Source organism: Physeter macrocephalus, chromosome 16, assembly GCF_002837175.3.
Source record: "Physeter macrocephalus isolate SW-GA chromosome 16, ASM283717v5, whole genome shotgun sequence".
NCBI classification, from domain to species: Eukaryota; Metazoa; Chordata; class Mammalia; order Artiodactyla; family Physeteridae; genus Physeter; species Physeter macrocephalus.
Genome location: NC_041229.1, coordinates 88441351 through 88461501, shown reverse-complemented (window position 1 = coordinate 88461501; position 20151 = coordinate 88441351). Strand labels below are relative to the sequence as shown.

The 20151-nt window shown below is 36.8% G+C and overlaps 1 protein-coding gene and 1 non-coding gene across 6 annotated transcripts in view; one reads left to right on the top strand and one right to left on the bottom strand.

The window, feature by feature from the left end:
* IFTAP (intraflagellar transport associated protein) overlaps positions 1 to 20151 on the bottom strand; it is a 65005-nt gene that overhangs the window by 34776 nt on the left and 10078 nt on the right. For 3 of the 5 annotated variants that reach the window (XM_007106864.2, XM_028501577.1, XM_007106863.2), the window contains one exon: positions 12812 to 12966. In XM_007106864.2, coding sequence (XP_007106926.1) covers positions 12812 to 12953 — 142 coding nt within the window. In that variant the 5' untranslated portion in view covers positions 12954 to 12966. Of the gene's footprint in view, positions 1 to 2219; positions 2326 to 12811; positions 12967 to 18582; positions 18647 to 20151 lie in introns of those variants that run through there. The other 2 variants (XM_028501576.1, XM_007106866.3) reach the window with 2 other exon arrangements.
* LOC112063674 (U6 spliceosomal RNA) lies at positions 2852 to 2959 on the top strand. The gene has a single exon (XR_002891115.1). It is a non-coding gene; the product is annotated as a U6 spliceosomal RNA (small nuclear RNA).

Below are 20151 nucleotides of genomic sequence, written 5' to 3'. Positions count from 1 at the left end.
ACGTTCTACATATCTTTCAGCCAGCATTTCCATGTCTAAGAATTTATCCAAAAAAATAATTAAATATGTGGGCAAAGATTTCACTACAAAGCCAAAAACGTCTGATCTATTCCCCTGAAAATTTTTACTTAATCAAGGCCTTACATTTTTTTATATCTTTGAACCAGCATTTCCATGTCTAAAAGTTTATCCAAAGGCCATAAATAAGAAGGGTGCAAAAATGTAGCTACCAAAAATTAATACGACTACTAATACAGCCAAAGTCATTACAAGGACCTACAAGGCTATCCGTGCCTTATCCACCCCCACCTCCACACCCCCTGACCTCAGCTTCTCCTCCTCTCACCCCCGCTCAGGCCACTCTGGTCACTCTGGCCTCCTCGCTATTCCTCAACCAGGCCAGGCACTGCTGTCACTAGGCCTCTGTACTAGTTGTTCCCTTGGCCTCAAATGCTTTTCCCTCAAGTCTCTGCAGGCTTAACTCCCTCTCTTCCTTCCAATCCTCATTCAGATTTTACCTTCCCACGGAGGCCTAACCAAACCACCCGACATAAAATTGCAACCTTACACCCCTGCTACCAGCACTCATGATCCTCCATACTCTGCTCTGTATTCCTTTTCTTTCCCAGAGAAATTACTATTTTCTAACACAGATATTTTTCTTATTTGTTGTGCTTATTGTTTGTTGTCTATCTCCCCCTTACAGGATGCAAATTCCCTGAAGATAATGATCTTTGTCTCTTTTGTTCACTTATGTGAACAGCATTTCGCACATACTAGGTGTTCAATGAGCATTAACTGTATGAATGAGGATGTGCAACATAACATCATTTATAGAAGCAAAAAATTCGAAATAACCTGTGTTCAACAAAAAGGATGGCTAAATAAATAATGGCCTATCCATACGATTACATACAATGCAGTCATGAAAAGTACTGTTAAATAACCGAATTTATTGACCTGGAAAGATGTTCATAACAATGTTATATGAAAAAGCAAGTTACAGAAAGAATATATAGTATGATCACACTGTTACAAAGTAATTATAATAAATTTGCTGACTATATAAATGAATGAAACTATTAGGTTGAGCCCTTACTATAATTCAGGTACTATTAATATAAACAAACATCTATGTGTATGTGTGTTTTATAGATATATAATTATTTAATCCTAAGAATAAGCCTATGAAGTAGAGCCTGTTACATCCATTGTATAGATAATAAAACTGAAGCTCAGAGATATTAAATAACTTTCCTAAGACCACCTAATTGGAAGTAGCAGAGCTTAGGTTCAAATCCTGGTTGTCACCAAGTGTATATTCTTAACTAATAATTGTATACATATATACAAATTAATCAACAGAAAAATTCAGGAAGGATATATAATACATCCATGTTATCTCTAAGACACGGGATTATGGCTTTATTAATTAGATATAGGTTTGCCTACATGAAACAGATACCCAGAGTAACAATCAGTTAAACAAGATGGAAGTCTATTTCTCACTCATGCAATAGTACAGGTGTAGACAATTCAGGGCTAATATGGTTGCTCTGCTCCACAAAGTCATCCTAGAACCCAGGCTCCTCCTATCTTTCTGCTTTGCCGTTCCTAAAACACGACCCTTCTCCACATAATCCAACATGAAGCACTGCCACACCCTTGCTCCAAGCAAGAGTATGAAGAAAGAGAAAGAAGCCTGGACATCTATGTCCCTCCGTTACTAGTGAAGGCGTGGTTTAAGCTACTATATCAAGCAGGCATCAAAATAGAGCAGCTGAAATAAGAATTTTATTTCTCATGTAACAGTTTAGGGCAGGTAGACAGGCTCTGTTCCATGAGATGACCCAGGGATCCAGGCTGGTGGGGTGCTCTGCCACCCTCAGCACATGGCTTCCACCTTTGGGTCTAAGGAATTGCTCTAATGACTTCCTAGTTCCTGCCAGGGGAAATGGAACTAAAAGAGTCCAGGGCACGTTTCTTAAGGATTTGACCCAGAAGTTACACATATCAGTTCCCCTCACTTCTTACTGGCACATACTTAGTCAAATGGCTATACCCAACTGCAAGGGAGAATGAGAAATGTAATCTTCATTCTGAATGACCACAGAGTAGTTAAAAATTTTAGTGCTGCAGAAAGAGTATGTTTTTTGTTTTGCTGTGTATGTGTATATGCATGTGTTTTGGTGCCTCTCTGTATTTTCTAATTTTCTTACCATGAACAAAAAAATATTCATTTGTAGAGGTGAAAAGCATTTTCTTCAAACCCTCAATCCAGGGAGAACATATACATGCATCTCCTTCCTCCTTAAGAAGTCTTTCCTAGAAATACCAAAGAAAAATATACATATACATATATGATATTTTACATTTACATTTTTAAATATTTTGGATTCATGTTTCCTTTAATATTTAACTTTGAAGTCCCTTTTTTAAATCATAGTTACCCCAATCATAAAATTTTGCACTTGAGTAAACTTTTTAAACTTACAAAGTACCCTCATGTATGAAATACAGAGCAGAAAAGTTACCAAAAGCACAAAATTATTGGAGGGGCATTTCCTAGAAGTACGTGCAACAAGATGCCTTCATAGCCCAGGTGGTCTCCCAAGTCTCTTGCCTGTGTACTCGCTAATGGCAAAATACTCAGATACTCTTCTGGCAACAGTAGAAGTAGACAGATTTCCCTGTGATTGGGTAACTTTGGCCTGCAGACACATGCACTATAATCCTTCAGACTTGGGACAGAATATATGCTGAACCAAAGCCCACCCTAAAATTCTGTAAGCTATTATATCCTAGCCTCTGTATCAGAGATTAGCAAGATCAAAGTAAAACCATTCCTGTAGTGCTTTGCTTTGGTAACACAGATACTAAAATTGGAACAATACAGAGAAGATTAGCACGGCCCCTGCACAAACATGTCGCACAAATGGGTGAAGTGTTCCATATTTTTTGAAACTAGAGATTATCATACTAAGCGAAGTAAGTCAGAAAGAGAAAGACAAATACCATATGATATCACTTACATGTGGAATCTAAAATATGGCACAAATGAACCTATCTATTAAACAGAAACGGACTCACAGACATAGAGAACAGACTTGTGGTTGCCAAGGGGGAGGAGGGGTGAGGGAGGGATGGACTGGGAGTTTGGAGTTAGCAGATGCAAACTACTATATATAGAATGGATAAACAACAAGGTCCTACTGTATAGCACAGGGAACTATACTCAATATCCTGGGATAAACCATAATGGAAAAGAATATAAAAAGAACGTATATATGTGTATAACTGAGTCACTTTGCTGTATAGCAGAAATTAACACAACATTGTAAATCAACTATATTTCAATTAAAAAATCATTCCTGTAACGTCATGTTTTTCCACTGTCAAAGTATCTTTTAAATAATATAAAATGATGACATTAAACTAAAGTTATATTTAAAGTAAAATAATTGTTCTTACACTTTGGGTGAAGAGTGTGGACAATTTCATGAAAGCTATGGAACTTATTCCTAGAGAAATACTATATATACAAAAGCACAGAATTTTGATGAATTCATCCATCTTCCCACGCCCCGCCTTAATCTCATTTAGGGTGTATCTCAAAGCTGGTCTGAAAGTCAAGCTTCCTGGGCTGCACACTAGAACTAGTAATTCAGAATTGGGGGATTGAGCCCAGGAAGCTGCATTTTAATAAGCATCTCCCAGGTGATCTTTACATATACTTAAGGTAAGAGTCCCAAGTAAAGATTCCGTGGAGCAGAATCTAAAAATTTAGAATTAAAAAGAAGTTTCTGATACCTCATCTTTGTCAAAGCACATAAATACCTTTGCCTGAAGGTTATGCGTAGACATATTATTTAGTCCATCCACCAGAGGCCAGTGTAGGATTATTCCCTGCATTGTATAATGTTACACTATACAATACACACTATACATAGATACTACACAATACATACTATACATAATTGGTTTTAACTACTTCGATGAAGAGGTGTGGAAAACTATACTGAAATATATAAAATTTTATAAAAATATAAAATACTGTAGACAGTATTTTACATTTTTTATATTGTAAAATCAAGATTTCTTTAATATTTAACCTTGATGTTCCTCTTTTAAATAATAAATAGTCCCCATAGTCATAACACTTGCGTAAATCTTTAAAACTTATCAAGTACCTTCATGTATATTTCATGATTCTCTCCATAACCATGAGACACCAAGCAGACAGAATTATCCCTGATTTATAGATTCAGAGAGAGTAAGTGGCAGGACTGCAGTCTCAAAGAGTTAATAAATGCCTGGACCAGGTCTTCTGAATCCTACATTAGAATAGCATCCTTTCCATTACACTGGTCCTGCCAACAACAAAATAAGAAATACAAGGGCAGTATACTAAATTCTTCATAAAACTAAATTCCTCCAACCTAAGAAATTTTCCTTCACCTTGAGATCATGCCCTGCTGCCTGCCTACACAAAGATGCATCTACCCAAGACAACCTCTTTTATTCATATAGGTTGGAGAAAGCTGGAGTAATTTTTTTCTGTCCCCTTTATACATAAATGCTTCCTAGAAGTTTTCAAACTTTATGAGGTAGAATAACCTCTTCTATATAAATCTGTAATAATATAGGACTCATACATTGGCATATGAGAGCAATGCAAGAACAGACTTAAATTATACATGTCTTTCACACTCCCTCGTTTTTTTCAGAGTGCTCCAAGACATCCCTTGACTATAAAAAAAGCTTGAAGTAAAAAAAAGAAGAAAAAGTCTTTAAATCCGTTGTTCTAAGCATTCTTATTGCTCTGTTTTTAACTCGTATTAAGTGTTTATTCAATCTAAAATTGAGACTCGAAAACCAAAGGCAATATTCTGGATACTGTTTTATGCATTGCCTTACCAATCAACCTGTAACTGTATGTAGTCTACAAACATATAGATTGCTATTGTGCCTTCACACGTCTAGAGCATTTGGAACACCCAGCACACAGAAATAAATAAGAACAACATATTTCTGTCTCATTGATCTTGTATTCCCAGATTTGAGCTCAATGCCTGAATTATAGCAGGAAATACAGTCAATACAGAAATGACCTCAACATTAGCAAGAAATGGATTGACACTACATTTAGGGACTAAGCCCAATACCCCGAAATTAGATGACTGGCTATAAGTCACACAAAGCCTAATTTGGAGAAGGTGGAAAAAAAAGAGAAAATGGTACTTGATTCACAATCCCTTTTTTCTAATCAGGGATTCACACACTACAAAAACTAATACAAAGGCAGGCGAAGTACGGAAAGAACATGAAAATGGTACAATGGTTCCTCACTGTGCTAAGGGAGCAATGGGCTGCAAAAAGAGTAAGCTAACTAGTGTTCACCTTCAATCTATCCCACCTGGAATGAATCCAAATAGGAAGAAAAAAAAGACACAAAAAAATCTCATACTAGACTGATTGTGGTTGGATTTTCATATAAGGAAGATATGAGTTTGGTTAAAATAAAGTTTCCTGTTTGTATCCCTTTGGGTTTAGCTGACCATTTCAAAGAAAATATTATTGTTCTACGGCTGAAAGAGCATTTTGCTAAAACCATCCAGATGTGAATATGTACCCATTCACTGAATCAAAGGACACAATCTTATGACCACCTCCATTTCAAGTCTAGTAATTTACTCTTTTCCATCAAATATAACAACATATTGACAATAAGTAAAAATTAAAGAAAAATGCATATGAAACAAATGTGCATGCACTTAATATTGTTTAAATTGGCTACTTAAAGGTTGATAGCAACCATCTTAAAAGTTTCTTTGGCTACCAGTAATTCTTTGCTTGTGTTTTGGAAAAGTTCAAAATTCCATTTGCCTAAGAAAGTTCACCTCTCCAATTTATATGTACATATAAAATACACTATATAATATATATGTATATGTGTGTGTATTGAAAAGTTATAAAGAGAGAAATAAAATGATTCATTTATTTGGACATAAGTCAAATTTAAAACTTCACATAATATCTTATGTGTGTTTTACGGAGAAAACACACTAGAAAAGATATTTATTGAAAGAAAATACGTGTGAAAAGCACTGCCGAAAATAAATGTAATGATTGTAATTCAAAATGTTGTAAATACTTAAATACATTTTCTTTCCTTATCCAATTACACCTAAACTACAGCAGAGAAAACGAATGACTAGCTATGGACCAAATATTCATGTGTAAAATGAATATGAATTGTAACAACTGTGGCTGAAGATTTATGGTAATATCTCTAAAACAAAATGGCTTGATCAGCTCAAAATCCATCATAATTTGAGAGGGGGAAATTTCCTTCTGCAACTGAACCAGCAGTTTTCTGTGTTTCATAATTTGTCAATTTGTTCCCTAAGTGAAGTGATTTAGTGATGACAAAATAAATAGAGAAACAATCGAAAATTGCTTAATGACAGTTTGCAGATGGTCCCCCAAAGAGAAAGAACAGGTTAAACAGCTGACGATGCTTCTTCCATAAGACTCTGCTATAAAGTAGTTCACTTCATCCAATACTTTTTTCTCCTTCAGTGTTCTATGTGATATTTGATGTTATGCTGTGATAAATAAGTCAGATTCAGATAGCTACTAAATGTATGATCAACATAAAACCATGAGCTTTTTTTCTTCTCCTTTTAGTCTTTTCAGCAATACCAAAAAAAAAAAATCAATCAATCAATAACTGCTTCCTTATTCTCTCCCCTGGGATGCCAGGTTAATTAGGTGGGTTTTTTTTTTTAATTGCCTAGTTGCTTTTATTACCAAGTCCTCATATGATGCCTTCTACAAATTTCTCTTGAATTTAACATCCCAGTGGTCTATGTCTTAAGTTAAAGCAAGTTTACTGCTACTTGCTGTGCTATTTTCAATAGTGCACTTTACTGTTAAACTCACATTTGCAAAAGTGCTTCCCGAGATGCCTTTTTTTCTTAATGTGGCTAAGGTAAAAAAGGAAACAGAAAGACACTGCAAATGGCCTGTGAACTAAAAACACCGCTCAATATTCAGTAGGGAATTAAATGACTGATAACAACAGCGCAGAAAATGTGGCTTAAGTGCCACCTGGAAGCATAAAGCTGGTCAGTTCGTTTCCAACTTCCTCTGGCAGGCAATCTGCCAGTTGCAAGGGTGTCAAAACAATGCTAAGCCCGCTGGTCTCTATCTAATACTCGACAGAAAACAACTGCAAAAGGCTGCACAGCGAGGATTATTTTTTGTTGTTGTGTTTTCTTTATGAGAGAAAGCTGTTTTTACGCTCTACTGAAATTCCTTTTCTGCTCTGAAATTGGTAAGAGGGCCAGCTGCTTTCTCTATTTTTCTCTGTGGTATTTTTCTACAGCAGATTTTAAATTCATTCTTCAGATGGGGAAAAGACTCTTTGTCCCTCTTTGGAAGTTTAAAGATGCATTTCTAACGTTCAAATTCAAAATAGCTTTGGGGACCAAAATGATATATCAACTTCGGAAACATGCTGTTTTATGTGCTGTCACCAGTTTCATTTTTAATTACATTTTTCAGAAGTTGTCAAGTGTGAGTGGTGATATTCCTTTGGCTGAACTGACAACTCAAAATTTAACAGTCCAGAAGTGTAAACCAAGTCCCAGCCCAAGATCCCGAGCTCTTGACAGAACATACACTCAGTAAGGGAAAAAATAAAAGGCTCCTGAAATGAGAACTTTGAACAAGTCACTTGGCCTCAGTGGGCCTCAGGATCTCCAGGCAAAACACTTGTGACTCATCTTTGTTTCTTTTCCCTAATCCTCTGTCAGTCACCTGTTACCAAGTACTGTCACTCTCACTTGCATGGGCCCTATTTCCTTTCCATTTCCTCCTCCACGGCCCTAGTGGAGTCTGTTGCAACCATATATGCATTTCTGCTCAGCCGCCTACCTAAGCTAGTCTCCCTGACTCTAGTTGCTTGTCTCTTTCTTTGCCTCTATTTTTCAAAATCACTTGCAGTGTGTGTGTGTGTTGAAATTCTACTATGGTTCCCAGTTAGCTAGTATATCAAATCCAAACTCGGGGCATCCTGACATCGGGGCATCCTTTGGCGGGCTCTTCTTACTGTGCCTAGCCATTAAATGAGGATGTTCTTTAGGGTTTGGTCTGAGGCCCTCCTATCTGTGTTTCTGACATCCTTCATTCTCTTATTTTCTTTTTGTTTCATTTATTCAACAAATATTTATTAAGCATTGATTTATTCTACAATACCAAACACTGTTTTAGACACTAGAATAATAATGGTGAACAAAACCCCCAAGCAATCAGCCATCATGGAGCTTACACTCTGGAGAAGTACAGAGTGTAAGTGTTTTGGGGCAGCACATTCATTCCTATGGCTCACATTATCCACATGCCAGTGAATCCCAGACCTTGAGAACTGCCTGATGCTGTATGGAAGGCAGAAAAGCAAAATGGTTCAGGGTACAGGCTCTGGAGCCACAATGACTAGGCCCATAATCCAATGCCATCACTAACTAGTTACATGACCTTAGGCAATTCTGTTAGGGCTGCCATAACAAAATACCACAGACTAGGTGGCTGAAACAACACAAATTTATTTTCCCACACTTCTGGAGGCTAGAAGTCTGAGATCAAGGTGTAGGCAGGTCTGGTTTCTCCTGAGGCCCCTCACCTTAGCTTGCAAATGGCTGCCTTCTCGCTGTGTCCTCCTGTGGTGTTTTCTCTGTGGACAGGCATCCCTGGTGTCTCTTCTTAAGAGGACACCAGTCATACTGAATTAGGACCCCACATTTATGACCTCATTTAATCTTAATTACCCTTAAAAGGCTCTGTCTCCAAATACAGTTGCCTTACTGGTTAGGGCTGCAACAGATAAATTTTGAAGGGACACAATTTAGTCTATAACAGCAATTTACTTAAACTTAAGCCTTGGTTTCCTCATCTGTAAGTTGAGAATAATAAAAATAATAAAAATTAAAATGTAAAAAAGAAATTTACTAGGTAATTACAAAGATTGAGATGACCCAGGTAAAGTGCTAAGCATAATACCTAGTGCTTAACAAATGTTAGCTGCTTATCAATAAGAGAAGGTCAAACTTTCTCATGATTATTAAGATTATTAAAACCTAAGAAAAACTGAAACCTATTCAGAGGTTTTGAAACTAAGAGCTTGGGACAATCAAAGACTAGACCATCACCAGATTATAAAGCCACAGGCATAGCCATTTGTCCAGAACATTCAGACACACAATGTTCTACCTAAGGCGGAATTTAATTCAAATATTAACAAGTGTGAAGGGAGAAAGGGAGATTGAGATGACAGGATTTTTTTTTTTCAAATATATGTTGAAAAAACAATAAAATGCTAAAAGCAGGAAGTATTGAAAGTGAAATGAGAACGGCATAAAGAAAACAAGAAACAAAATTACACATCAAAATCAGAAACAAGATCTTTGACCTCAACATAAGAAAATAGGTTAAAGTAGATAAATATGGCTGTTGAGTGAAAAGCTATTATTATGGGGTAATATAGAAACTGGTAAATCTGGATTCTAGGGAATCTGGATCCTAGGTATTTTAAGAATGAAATACAAAGTCCTATTTAAGAGTTAATCATAAAATCACGGTAGATTCATTTCAATTTCCAAAGCATTTTAAGCTGAAGTTGGTAAAATTGGCAACCTTAATGGAAATTAATCATTTAACCTGAAGCACAAAATCATAACAATAATGGTGTGTGTGTATGTGTGTGTGTGTGTGTGTGTGTGTGTATGTGTGTGTTATGTGTGTGTGTGAGACTATGAGTGCTTGAGAACACAAACTATATCTTAATTGTTTTTGAATCCTTAGCATCTAAAACAAGAAACTCAGATCATAACAAGACACAGAGGATTACTGAATGAATAAATGAATGAATGCATTAACAGAAAATCAAGTATAATTATTTATATCTGTGTTTTTGTAACCTAAAAAAAGATAGAAACATAACAGATAAGGAGGAAGAAGCATTTTTTCCTTTAGACAAATAGTCTAGTATAAATTAATTATATTCACAAAGAAACTGAAATACCAAAGATTGAAAGTCAGCCTCTTATCATTATCCACAATAATGTCAAAAATATAACGTCTTCACTGATAATGAACAAAACCAAAATCTGCATGCTGATTTTCTAATACAAATCTTAAACTCGGTCTTACTTTCTTGAACTGATGACACTAATTGAGAATTCAATTATAAATGTCTGCTTAAAACTAATAAGTAATATGTCTCTTTAAACATTTTGACAAAACACTGGAGTTATCATCAACTATGCACTGTGATTATTAAAATCAGAGCTGATTTTTAAAAAAACTGCAAAACATGGTCAACATAAATGTACTACAATTATAGTTATGGTACAATATTAACAGTTTCCAACTGTTTTCCAAGCATCTGAAGCAGTAATGTGAATTTCTTCAATAAGGCTATAGTTTAATTTTTTCCAGGGAAATATTTTTAATAGGATTACTGACCCCTTTAACACTCTTGGAAAGAAAATGAATCCCATAAACATTCTGGCATATAACTATTATAAAAATAAATAGAACAATCAGTGGAAATGGTAATGTACTTGAGATACTAAACTTACTAAAGAAATGTACATTAAGTATATGTGGTGATAGCCAGTTTAACACAGAAAAGATTCCACTTCATATCAGCAAAACAACCAAATACACTAAGACAAATGAAGTGCTGGAAAGAAGGAGAAAACTTTGAAGAAACAGCTTTCATGTCTTCCGTCAAACAGAACTAACAAACAGAACACACTGACTGATCAATTCTGCTGGCTATCATTCAACTCTTAGGCCTGACCCTAAGTACTGTTTGGTTTTTCAGAAGGTATTTAAATGTTTCTGGGGGAAGAAAGGACACTTACTGATTTAAGACATATTTTTCCACTCACAAATCTTTGCTGTAGGAGGAATTTTTTCAGGTCATTAGTTTATAATGTGAACTGGCGCCTAGGGACATTTTGAAAGGGAAAAAACTAGTGTGCTTGGAGATGCAGTTTATATGACTTGTGTCATCATTTATTTCAGCTCAGTTTGGGGCCTAAAACTGAACTCAAAATGAAGTCACCACATCTGCAACAGTTTTTCTCGGCATGGAATGAGCATACAGAAATTTGAAAAAAGAATAGACCCCTTATCCCAAAAACAAAAACAGCATAACCTCCTTAGAATATCCAAGTCCTTGCAAGAAGTTCTTAGTCTTTCAGAGTACAAAAATAAAGTCAGCCTTATGAATAAATTTCCAAAATAATATGGATTATCAAAATGCCACTGGCATACCAAAATGCATTAATTCTGCCAGTTTTACCCTTGCTTCCACACCCTACCCCAGCCATTCATACGGCCATGTTTGGCTCTGGAAAGCATGGAAGTAAATCATCAGGCTCAGAGAAAGCAAGAATCTTCCTAAATCCATGTGCATAGACCAAAAGATGATTTGGCCATTATCAAGATTAATTTGATCCACATATCATGCCAAAATAGATCATTCACAGCCCAAGTTAACAAGAATTTCCTAAATTTTCTGTTTCCCTTAAGTGTAAACAAAATAGATAATGATATTCCCACTACCTGGCACAATAAAAGAATCAGGTTGGAATCACTTTTCCTTTTCTTCATTATAACTACCCTTCTTTTACATTTCTTAAGGACACATGAACTATGACTTCAAATCATGAAGTCAGGTATCCTGAGATTGTCATGACCAGATGCACATTGGACTCCGCTTAAGAGCTGAGTCAACAGTCTCCCGAATGTGGATCCCATGACCCAGAAAGGACCAAGGTTGAGAGCAAGAACTCAATGCCTACAGGAGCCACTTAAGTGAAGGAAGCAGGAAGGGTATACACAGGTTTTTCGAGTGTGTGAGAGCCAGAGAGTGTGTCAAACGAGGGAGGTCACATGGCAAGGGCTCCTGAACTCCAGCTGATATTGCCATCAGGGAAATAAGGGGTAACCGACCTTCTCACTTAATCAGAAAAAAAAGCAAATCAAGATCTTTATGTAAAATTTCCAACTTTTAACTATTGGCTCAATAAAACAACAATACTGCACGAGGCAACCAAACACATCACGAGAAACACACAGCACACGGGTTTGGCCTTTAGGGTTTTAGTTATCACTCCGGTCTAAAAGGTTGTTTCCATTCTACAGAAAACATAGCATCATCATCATCACAACAACAACAACAACAACAACAATAATACTAATACCTAGCCTTCATTAAGCATGTATGTGCTAGCCACTATGCTAACAGTTTTACATGGATTATCTCAAATAACCTTCATCAGCCTTTAAGGTACTATTATTATCCCCTCTTTACTCAATGACCTCCCCCCAAGGCAGAAAGTGGCTATGGCATAATCCAAAAATGTGCAGTGTAACTCCACACCCTACACTATGCTAGATTTCTTCACTGTTTTCAATATGCTTTTAAAAACCTCCACTTTTTTGCACTTGTGTTTCTTCAAAAATAAAATGAAGGGATTATACTAAATGATTTCTCAAGTCCTCTTTAGTTCTCAGAGTCAATGGCTCTGACTCCATAATACAACTCTTGATTGGATAAAAAATGTTAGTATTTACATGCATCAGTTGCAAACGCCCTGATGAGAATGACCAGATCAAAGAGACAGAATGAATGAATGCTCATTCAATAGTCTTTCTGAAAAAGACAGCAAAGACATAAAACTATAATAAAATTCATTGTCTCAACTGCTAGAGAAAGTTTACTTCTCCATTTTACCTTTTGAAAGATGAGTGAAAGTGCTCAGAAATTCTTCATATGTTTGCTCGTGACAATTAACAAACTTATCCAAGACGTCTTCAATATGCTGATCTTCATCCATCACCTCCAATTCTGGTATCTGGCAGGCATTCCTATTCATGAAGCCACTTTCTCTGTAAGACAAAGAAAAACATGAGCTACAGAGAGTTGTGCAGTACCAGCCTCTCCTAAAAATACTCCAGATGTGTAGGTAGAAGAATTCCAAGGCCCTAAAAGGACAAATCAAAATAGTTAGTAGAGCAATAAACCCTAGTTCAAGAGACCAGAGTTTTATTCCTATCTCAACTGCTGAACTGTTAACTATCACAATTTTATTTTTGCTTCAGTTCCTCATTTCCATCTTCTTAATTCACAGGAATATCATCACACAGTTACACAATTAGAAACCCAAAATCTTTCAAGGTAAGGTGAACTTCAAAGAATATGTCAAACCACCACCCTTCCAATGACAACAATAGTGGCTAATATTTATTAGTTCCTTTTGAGCACTTATTAGGTAACAGGTGCTGTTCCGAGCACTTTTATGTTAACTTCATAACAATTCTAGCTCAGATCACAGAGCCAGTAGGCAGAAGTGTCAGTTCTAGAAGTGTGATCCTAGAACCCACGCCCTTAAGTACTTCACTATGTTTCTCTAACCATTGCATGACACACACATACCCCTCCATACTATTGTACTATTGCTGACAAACAGCTGACTTGTCTGTGCTTTAACACATCCAGACACTGGAAACTCTGAATGTTCCAAAGAAGCCTTTGGACAGCTCTATTAAAGCCTCCTTCTAAGACTGAGCCTAAATCTGTCTCCCTGTACCCTACCGCAACTGGTCCTGAGTCCCTGGATGGGAGTGAATAATTTCAATCCTTTTTATCTGTGATATCCTTTCAAATATTTGAACCAGCCTACACTGTCCTTTCTCAATCTTCTCATTTCATTCACTTAATTTCTTTTGCAAAACCCAGTTCAGAATTCAGTTTCTCTTTGAAAGCTTTAGCCTCCTGTCTCCCAGCATCACAGGAAGAGCAAATCATAGTTTCTGTGCTGCCTCTCTATACTGTGTCTACTGTTCCACTTATCACATTGTATTGTAAATAGTTGTATACATTTGTGTCCTCTATTAGACTTAGAGCCCGTGAAAGGCTCTAAGGGCCTCACCCTCCGTGAAAGGGTCCATGTCTTTTCATAGCTCAGGAGGTGGCAGAGAGCTGGCAGTCCATCAGTCTTAAGCTAAAATTACGCATTTGAGCAGGGACTATAGTCAGATATTGCTAGAAGCTGGCAAAAGACTCAACTAAACCTGCCCAATCACTATATCTGTACCTTGTATGACATGGCTTTGGGTCCTTTCACCCTTTTGATCAATCTACCTGGAAAAGATTTCACACTGCCTGCATCCCTTTAAAATATGCCATCCAGAAATGAAGACAAGACTCCAGGTATGGTCTGGAGACAGTGAGATTGGACTAACTCTCACATTCCAAATGTTACACTCCTGCTTTATACCTGAAGATCACGTTCACATGCTAGTGGCCCCTTCACATTGTCAGCTCATTGACTGCTTTGCTAACTAAATGCTTGTCAGCTAAGACACAATGCCTCAATCCCTGCGGAGTTTGAACTTTGTTTTTAGGTGTGATATTTCATCTTGTTAAATTCCATTCATTCTGTGTGAAATATGATTCTTACACAGCTTTGAGAAAAATGACTATCTACAGAAAGCAGAAGAATAATGACAGCCTAAGCACCCAGTGTAATTCATGGGGGATAATAAAAAGGAGGGGTTCTCTGACACTGTATAGACACCATGGTTCTTCTATTTTTCCAAAACAAGAGTGAAAATCTGGTGTCTGTTGTTAACTTTATTTATTTGGTATTTACCAAAAAGCTCAGAAAAAAAAATAATAAAACAAAAATGTATTCATAAGATGATACCCAAAGTCACCCAGTGGCAAAACCTGAATTAATATGAAAGTGTTTATGACTTTTATTTATTCTAATTAAATAGTATAACTATTCATATGCTTCCCTGAAAAAATACTAATGGGCTTGCTTTTGAGGTGCTTTCCTGATCCCACTGGAGATTTTCTGTAATATGTGGCATTTGCCCTGATTACCTTTCTAAACTCCAAAAACTTCTGAATTCTGAAAGACATCTGACCCCAAGGGTTTTAAACTGGAATTGCGAAGCTACGAGAACCTCCCAAGATTGCTATGAGGATTAAATGAATATACATGGGGCCTCAAGAAATGTTAGCCGTGACGATGATGATGATATAATGGATCAGTCTTAGTACTCTGTCCTTTGTCTACATGAAGACATGTTTTGACTGTGACCCCTTTGACTTTGAAGGCAATAATATTACCCAAAGATCAATCAAGAGAATTCGTGATGCATTACAACCCTAGATAAAACATGGTATTGTAGAAGTCCAAGTGAAAATAAAAAGTGTAGCTATGTGCCAACCCAAAATGAAAGAAACTGTTTCAAGCTATTTGTACCTGAAAATTAGATATAGGAAAAAGCTCCAGTTCCAGTTTATGCAAATTTATCTATAATACTGCCAGGCTTCAGCAACCCATAGTTTAATATATTATGCTTGCAGTTGCTAGATAATAAATAATGATAAATTCAAAGGTGGCTATTATTTTACTATCAGTAGGACATGTACTTAATTACAAAAACTTCTGCTCTTCCAGAAGTGCATCCCAGCAAGATTCCAACACTGTAATGTATTAATCTCTTTCTCAAGGCTTCTCAAGTAATCTACTTCTACAGGCAAAATATCAAACAGAAGCAGCCAGGTTGTACTTTATATTGCTGTAAATGCCTTCTCGTGGATGCTTTAAGGGTGATAATAGAAATTCCTTTAAACTTCCTTTGCAATTCTCAAATTGGTGTATTTTGAGTATTTAGCCTTAACACATCTCAGTTTTACTAAAAGGCAAACGATGAACAGGCTGTACACAGCGCACAAATTCAAAATCTTTCAATGCCTTTAATTTTATTCATGTGGTTACCAGAATACAGGAGAGGTTATGTTTTTACTGACTTTTTAAAGACTTTTGGAAAATCCAGTTTTACAAGCTGTCATTGTTTAGAGAGTTTAACAGATACCCACCTTCAAATTTAGAACTTTCCTTATCTATAAAAATATAAATAACCTCATGTTAAAAGTCCCCAGAGACTGACAGAGCAGATAATCATTTACCAGACAGTCAAGTGGTTTATGCAAATCCTAGTGGTTTTCTAGAAGGAAGCAATGCTTTTTCAGTTAACATTCACATTAGTTTGTGTTTTTACCATAAAGTATTTTTCTAAAAGAGAAAAAGGAAGAGAGAGAGAGACACACATGCTTGGATAACAGGATTCTTTGTTTTGGTTTGGTGTTTTGTTTTAAGGCTTAAAGCTCCACATAAAAGACCCAGAGCATATTGTGATGATAACTAAATGTATAACAACGCCCACTGGTAAATCAGAAATAACACTTTCACAGTCACAGCACCCAGTAGAACCACTGGGAGGATGTATTGCTCTGCTTGGACTACTGAACTTCACAGGGAGACCACAAGCTTCCTTAGGAACACGGTTCTCTTCTTACTGCGACACTGGAAGCTAGCAAGAAAGTCACATAACCTTCCTGGAGTCCCGTTTCTTACTAACAAATAACGAAACTAACGACCACTCAAGTCGGTTAGTGTCACCTGCTCTCTGAAAGGACATGTAACTAGATGAGGCTGGTACTGAACCCAAGTTTGACTGCTTACTGCTGGAAAGACCAATACTTGAGATACAAGTGTTGGTGAAAACGGAAAAGTTGCTCTATTCAGGAGCTGATGCCATGGCTTTAATTCCCCACTGTCAACCCTTCATTCCACTGCTATGGAATAGCAGGGACGGTCTGTCTTTTGTAAATTTTTCTAGGAGAGAGCAAAAGCAGTGGTTGCAACATTGTATTATGTACTCAGAGCCTCCCTGATGGTTTAGGAGTTTCAGTTTTTAATTGATCCTCCCCTGTCATCAAGTTCAGGTCCACTTGGGGCCAGCTGGTTGAACCCACAGGACATTATCTTGACAGTTTGGGGTCATAAATCAAGGCATTGGTTTAAGATAACAATCATGAAAAAAATTAAGTTGGGCTTGTTCTTCCTTTGTTTGTACATTCCCTCACTTCCCTACTTAGTAGCTGTTTGAATCTGCTCTTTGAAACTCAGGGAAGATCTAGGAGACTAGAGCCTTTTTACAAACAAGAGGCAGGCAGAGGACATGGGGTGGGGAGGGGGGTGTCTGTCCCAGGAATGTCCCTGTAAAGGGTACCTGCTCCTTTACAGACAATATTATAAAATTTGGCATGTGGAATTATCACCATTGCTGTAGCATATCTTTGATGCTTATCTTCAGATCCCTGCTTCATGACACTTAGCTAAACAAAACACAACTGTCAGAGACGAGAGTGATAAGCCTTAAGAAACAAGTCACCCTGAGCTAGTGTCCTCTCAAAGTACATAACCTGCTTTCTAGCAGCACAGAAAGGTGTATGTCTGCAAAAAGGTTTGTTTGTGTTTTTTTAAATAGTGAGGTTTACCACTGATGCTTGAAAGTAACACATAATGACACATTTTTAAAGAGTTGTGCAGGGGCTATCAAAGCCCACATTCTCAAATTCTCATACTTCTTCTCAATAAGAAGCTCCTGCTGTGTGAAACGTAAGATGGGATATTTTAAAAAGAATTCACCTAGCCTGAGGAATGAAACTGTCAACTTTGATGCTGCAAAGGCTAGGTCTCCGTTTATACTTTGGAAAATGGACAAATCTCAGAAGATCAAATTACACTGTAAGGGTATAGATTTACTGACATGATAGCAGAGACGCGGTGTGAACTGATGGCTTCTGCCTTGACTGCACAACAACTATTTTGCATCCTATAATATTTTTATGATGTTTAGTATGTCGTTTAGATCATATTAAGGAGTAAGAAATCCAATGACAGAAATTGCCAAAGATTCTCAAAGTTGAGAGAAACCTAAAGGTCATCTAGTCCAATCACACAGAACAAATAAAGGAATCTGGAAAAGAAACTGTAAGTGAGGTTTCTGTCAACTAATGACTCTATTGATGAGCAGTATTATGTGGTTCTCATATCATAAACAGTAATGAGATGCTCTTGATTATGATTTTTAAGGCATACATGAAGTCATCAGGAACTTAAACAAAAAGCAGCAATCTCACCCTGGTTGGATGTATCCATGCATCTGACTACAACCACATTCTGTACCCCAATAACATACAAAACATCTTGAGACAAAGCACACACACACACAGACACATATGCATATATACCATTGTTTTAGACATCTACCAGTAGGAACAAGAAAACAAAGGAAAAGAGGAAGGCATAAATACAAAACACCTTACGAAACAGAAAAGGATCTAAACTCCTTTACAGTTTATCAGGATGAGATAAAGACATACATTCTAGCATCTAAGAATACACAGCATTCCAATTTATAAGCTTCTCCCAACAAGCCTCTTCTAATACGTTAAAAAGCATGGAATTCTCCATTATCACCGAAAAAGCTGACAGTATAAGCCTCTGGACCTCCATATAAACTCCCCTAGGTACAAGCCTCTGCCGTGAATACTATGGAAAGCATTTGTGGGAGGCAGGAGAGGCTTAGGGCTGAATGTTGATTACAAAGCTTTAGAAGACGGAAGTTGTGTATTGTCACCTGTGCAGAGGTCTCAGAAGTACGCATGTCTTTGCTTTACTTTTTCCTTGACAAAAGATCTCACCTTAAGGAAAAGAGAAAGAGAAGACACCCAGTAAAAGTTTACCAAGAAATGTTGGAACTCAGGCATGTTGACTGTTTTCCTTTCAGAAAGCTCTGAAGGATGGGAATAATAATAATCTATAAAATTACATGTTTAAGCAGAAACTTTCCTCTTGAAAAATTTGCTTCCCTTTCCTGATCATCCGTCCAAGTTACTGCAATGGGGTTTCTTGAGGCTATCATTCATTAAGCCCTGTTGTTCATCAGCAGATTGTATAAAATCAACTTTATTTCCCCAAAATATACTCTTCCTCCAAGCTGTTTAAGTCAATCCAGAAATGCCTACATTGACTCACTGAGGCAGGTCAACTATTAGACTGTTTTCAACTACACAGTTATTAATTCCATTAAACAAAAATGCAAACAGTTACTCATTCAGAACTGCCTCTCCCTGCTCACTCCCTATTGTTTTTTAAAAAAGCAAATTACCTGTGGACATGGAAGCTGAAGGATATACCCATAAGACAAATTTCAGAAAATCCATTGTTTTTGAAAGCAGAAAGATACCTTTTCACTACCATTTTTTGTTTCTTAATTTGTTTTTTTGAAAAATTTAAGAGTCATGTGTAATCACAAGTCAATACCCTACCTTCACCCCCTAACAAAACTCCTACAAGCATATTAACTGACCTATAGACTAGTACATTTTATCAAGAAAAATGTACAATACACATATTTCAATCTTATTCAAAACTGATCTCCTAGCCTCAGAAATGTGATCAACTACCTCAGTGAGTTACAGACAATAACAGTGAGTTTTTCAGTGAACATTTTTTCAAGGCCCCTGATAAAGCTGTGAATCCATAAGGCAGTAGAGTTTCTAAGTTAACTTTAGAGCTCTATAATCATGCAATAAGATTTCAATCATAAAAGATTTATTAGCTCAATTGTAATCCCACCTTCCCATGGGATGCAATGTCCCATTATTGCTCATTTTATCTGTACTGCATAACTACTGTGGCACAAAGGCATCTACTCTTAATTAAAATCATCCCTTTTTCTCCAGCTCCGGAGCCTGTCGGCCACATGCACAGTGCACAGCACTTTCATAAAACCAGAAAGCCTGCTTTAAAGCAACACCTGCACAGTTAGTTAGAAGCAGGTGTAGACCAACCAAACTAAATCAACTCTGCTTTTAGGAGTTCATTTCCAAGTGTTTTGAAATGCCAGATCTTGCAAATAAAATTGACCTTTTCATTTGACATTCTCTTAAAAGAAATAAGATTTTAAAATGTATTTCTCAGCTATTTTTTATTCTAAATTCCTATAACCGTGGAATAATAAATGGGCCTTAAGAAGTAATACAGTGCTTCCCTAGCTTCCAATTTCTCTCAGCATTTTATTTGCAATTTTGCCTTGATGTACACCACATAACATACACACACACACACACACACACACACACACACAATTGTTGACTTCTCACAATTGCACCTGAAGGCAGGGGATGTAATTATCCGCCATGAG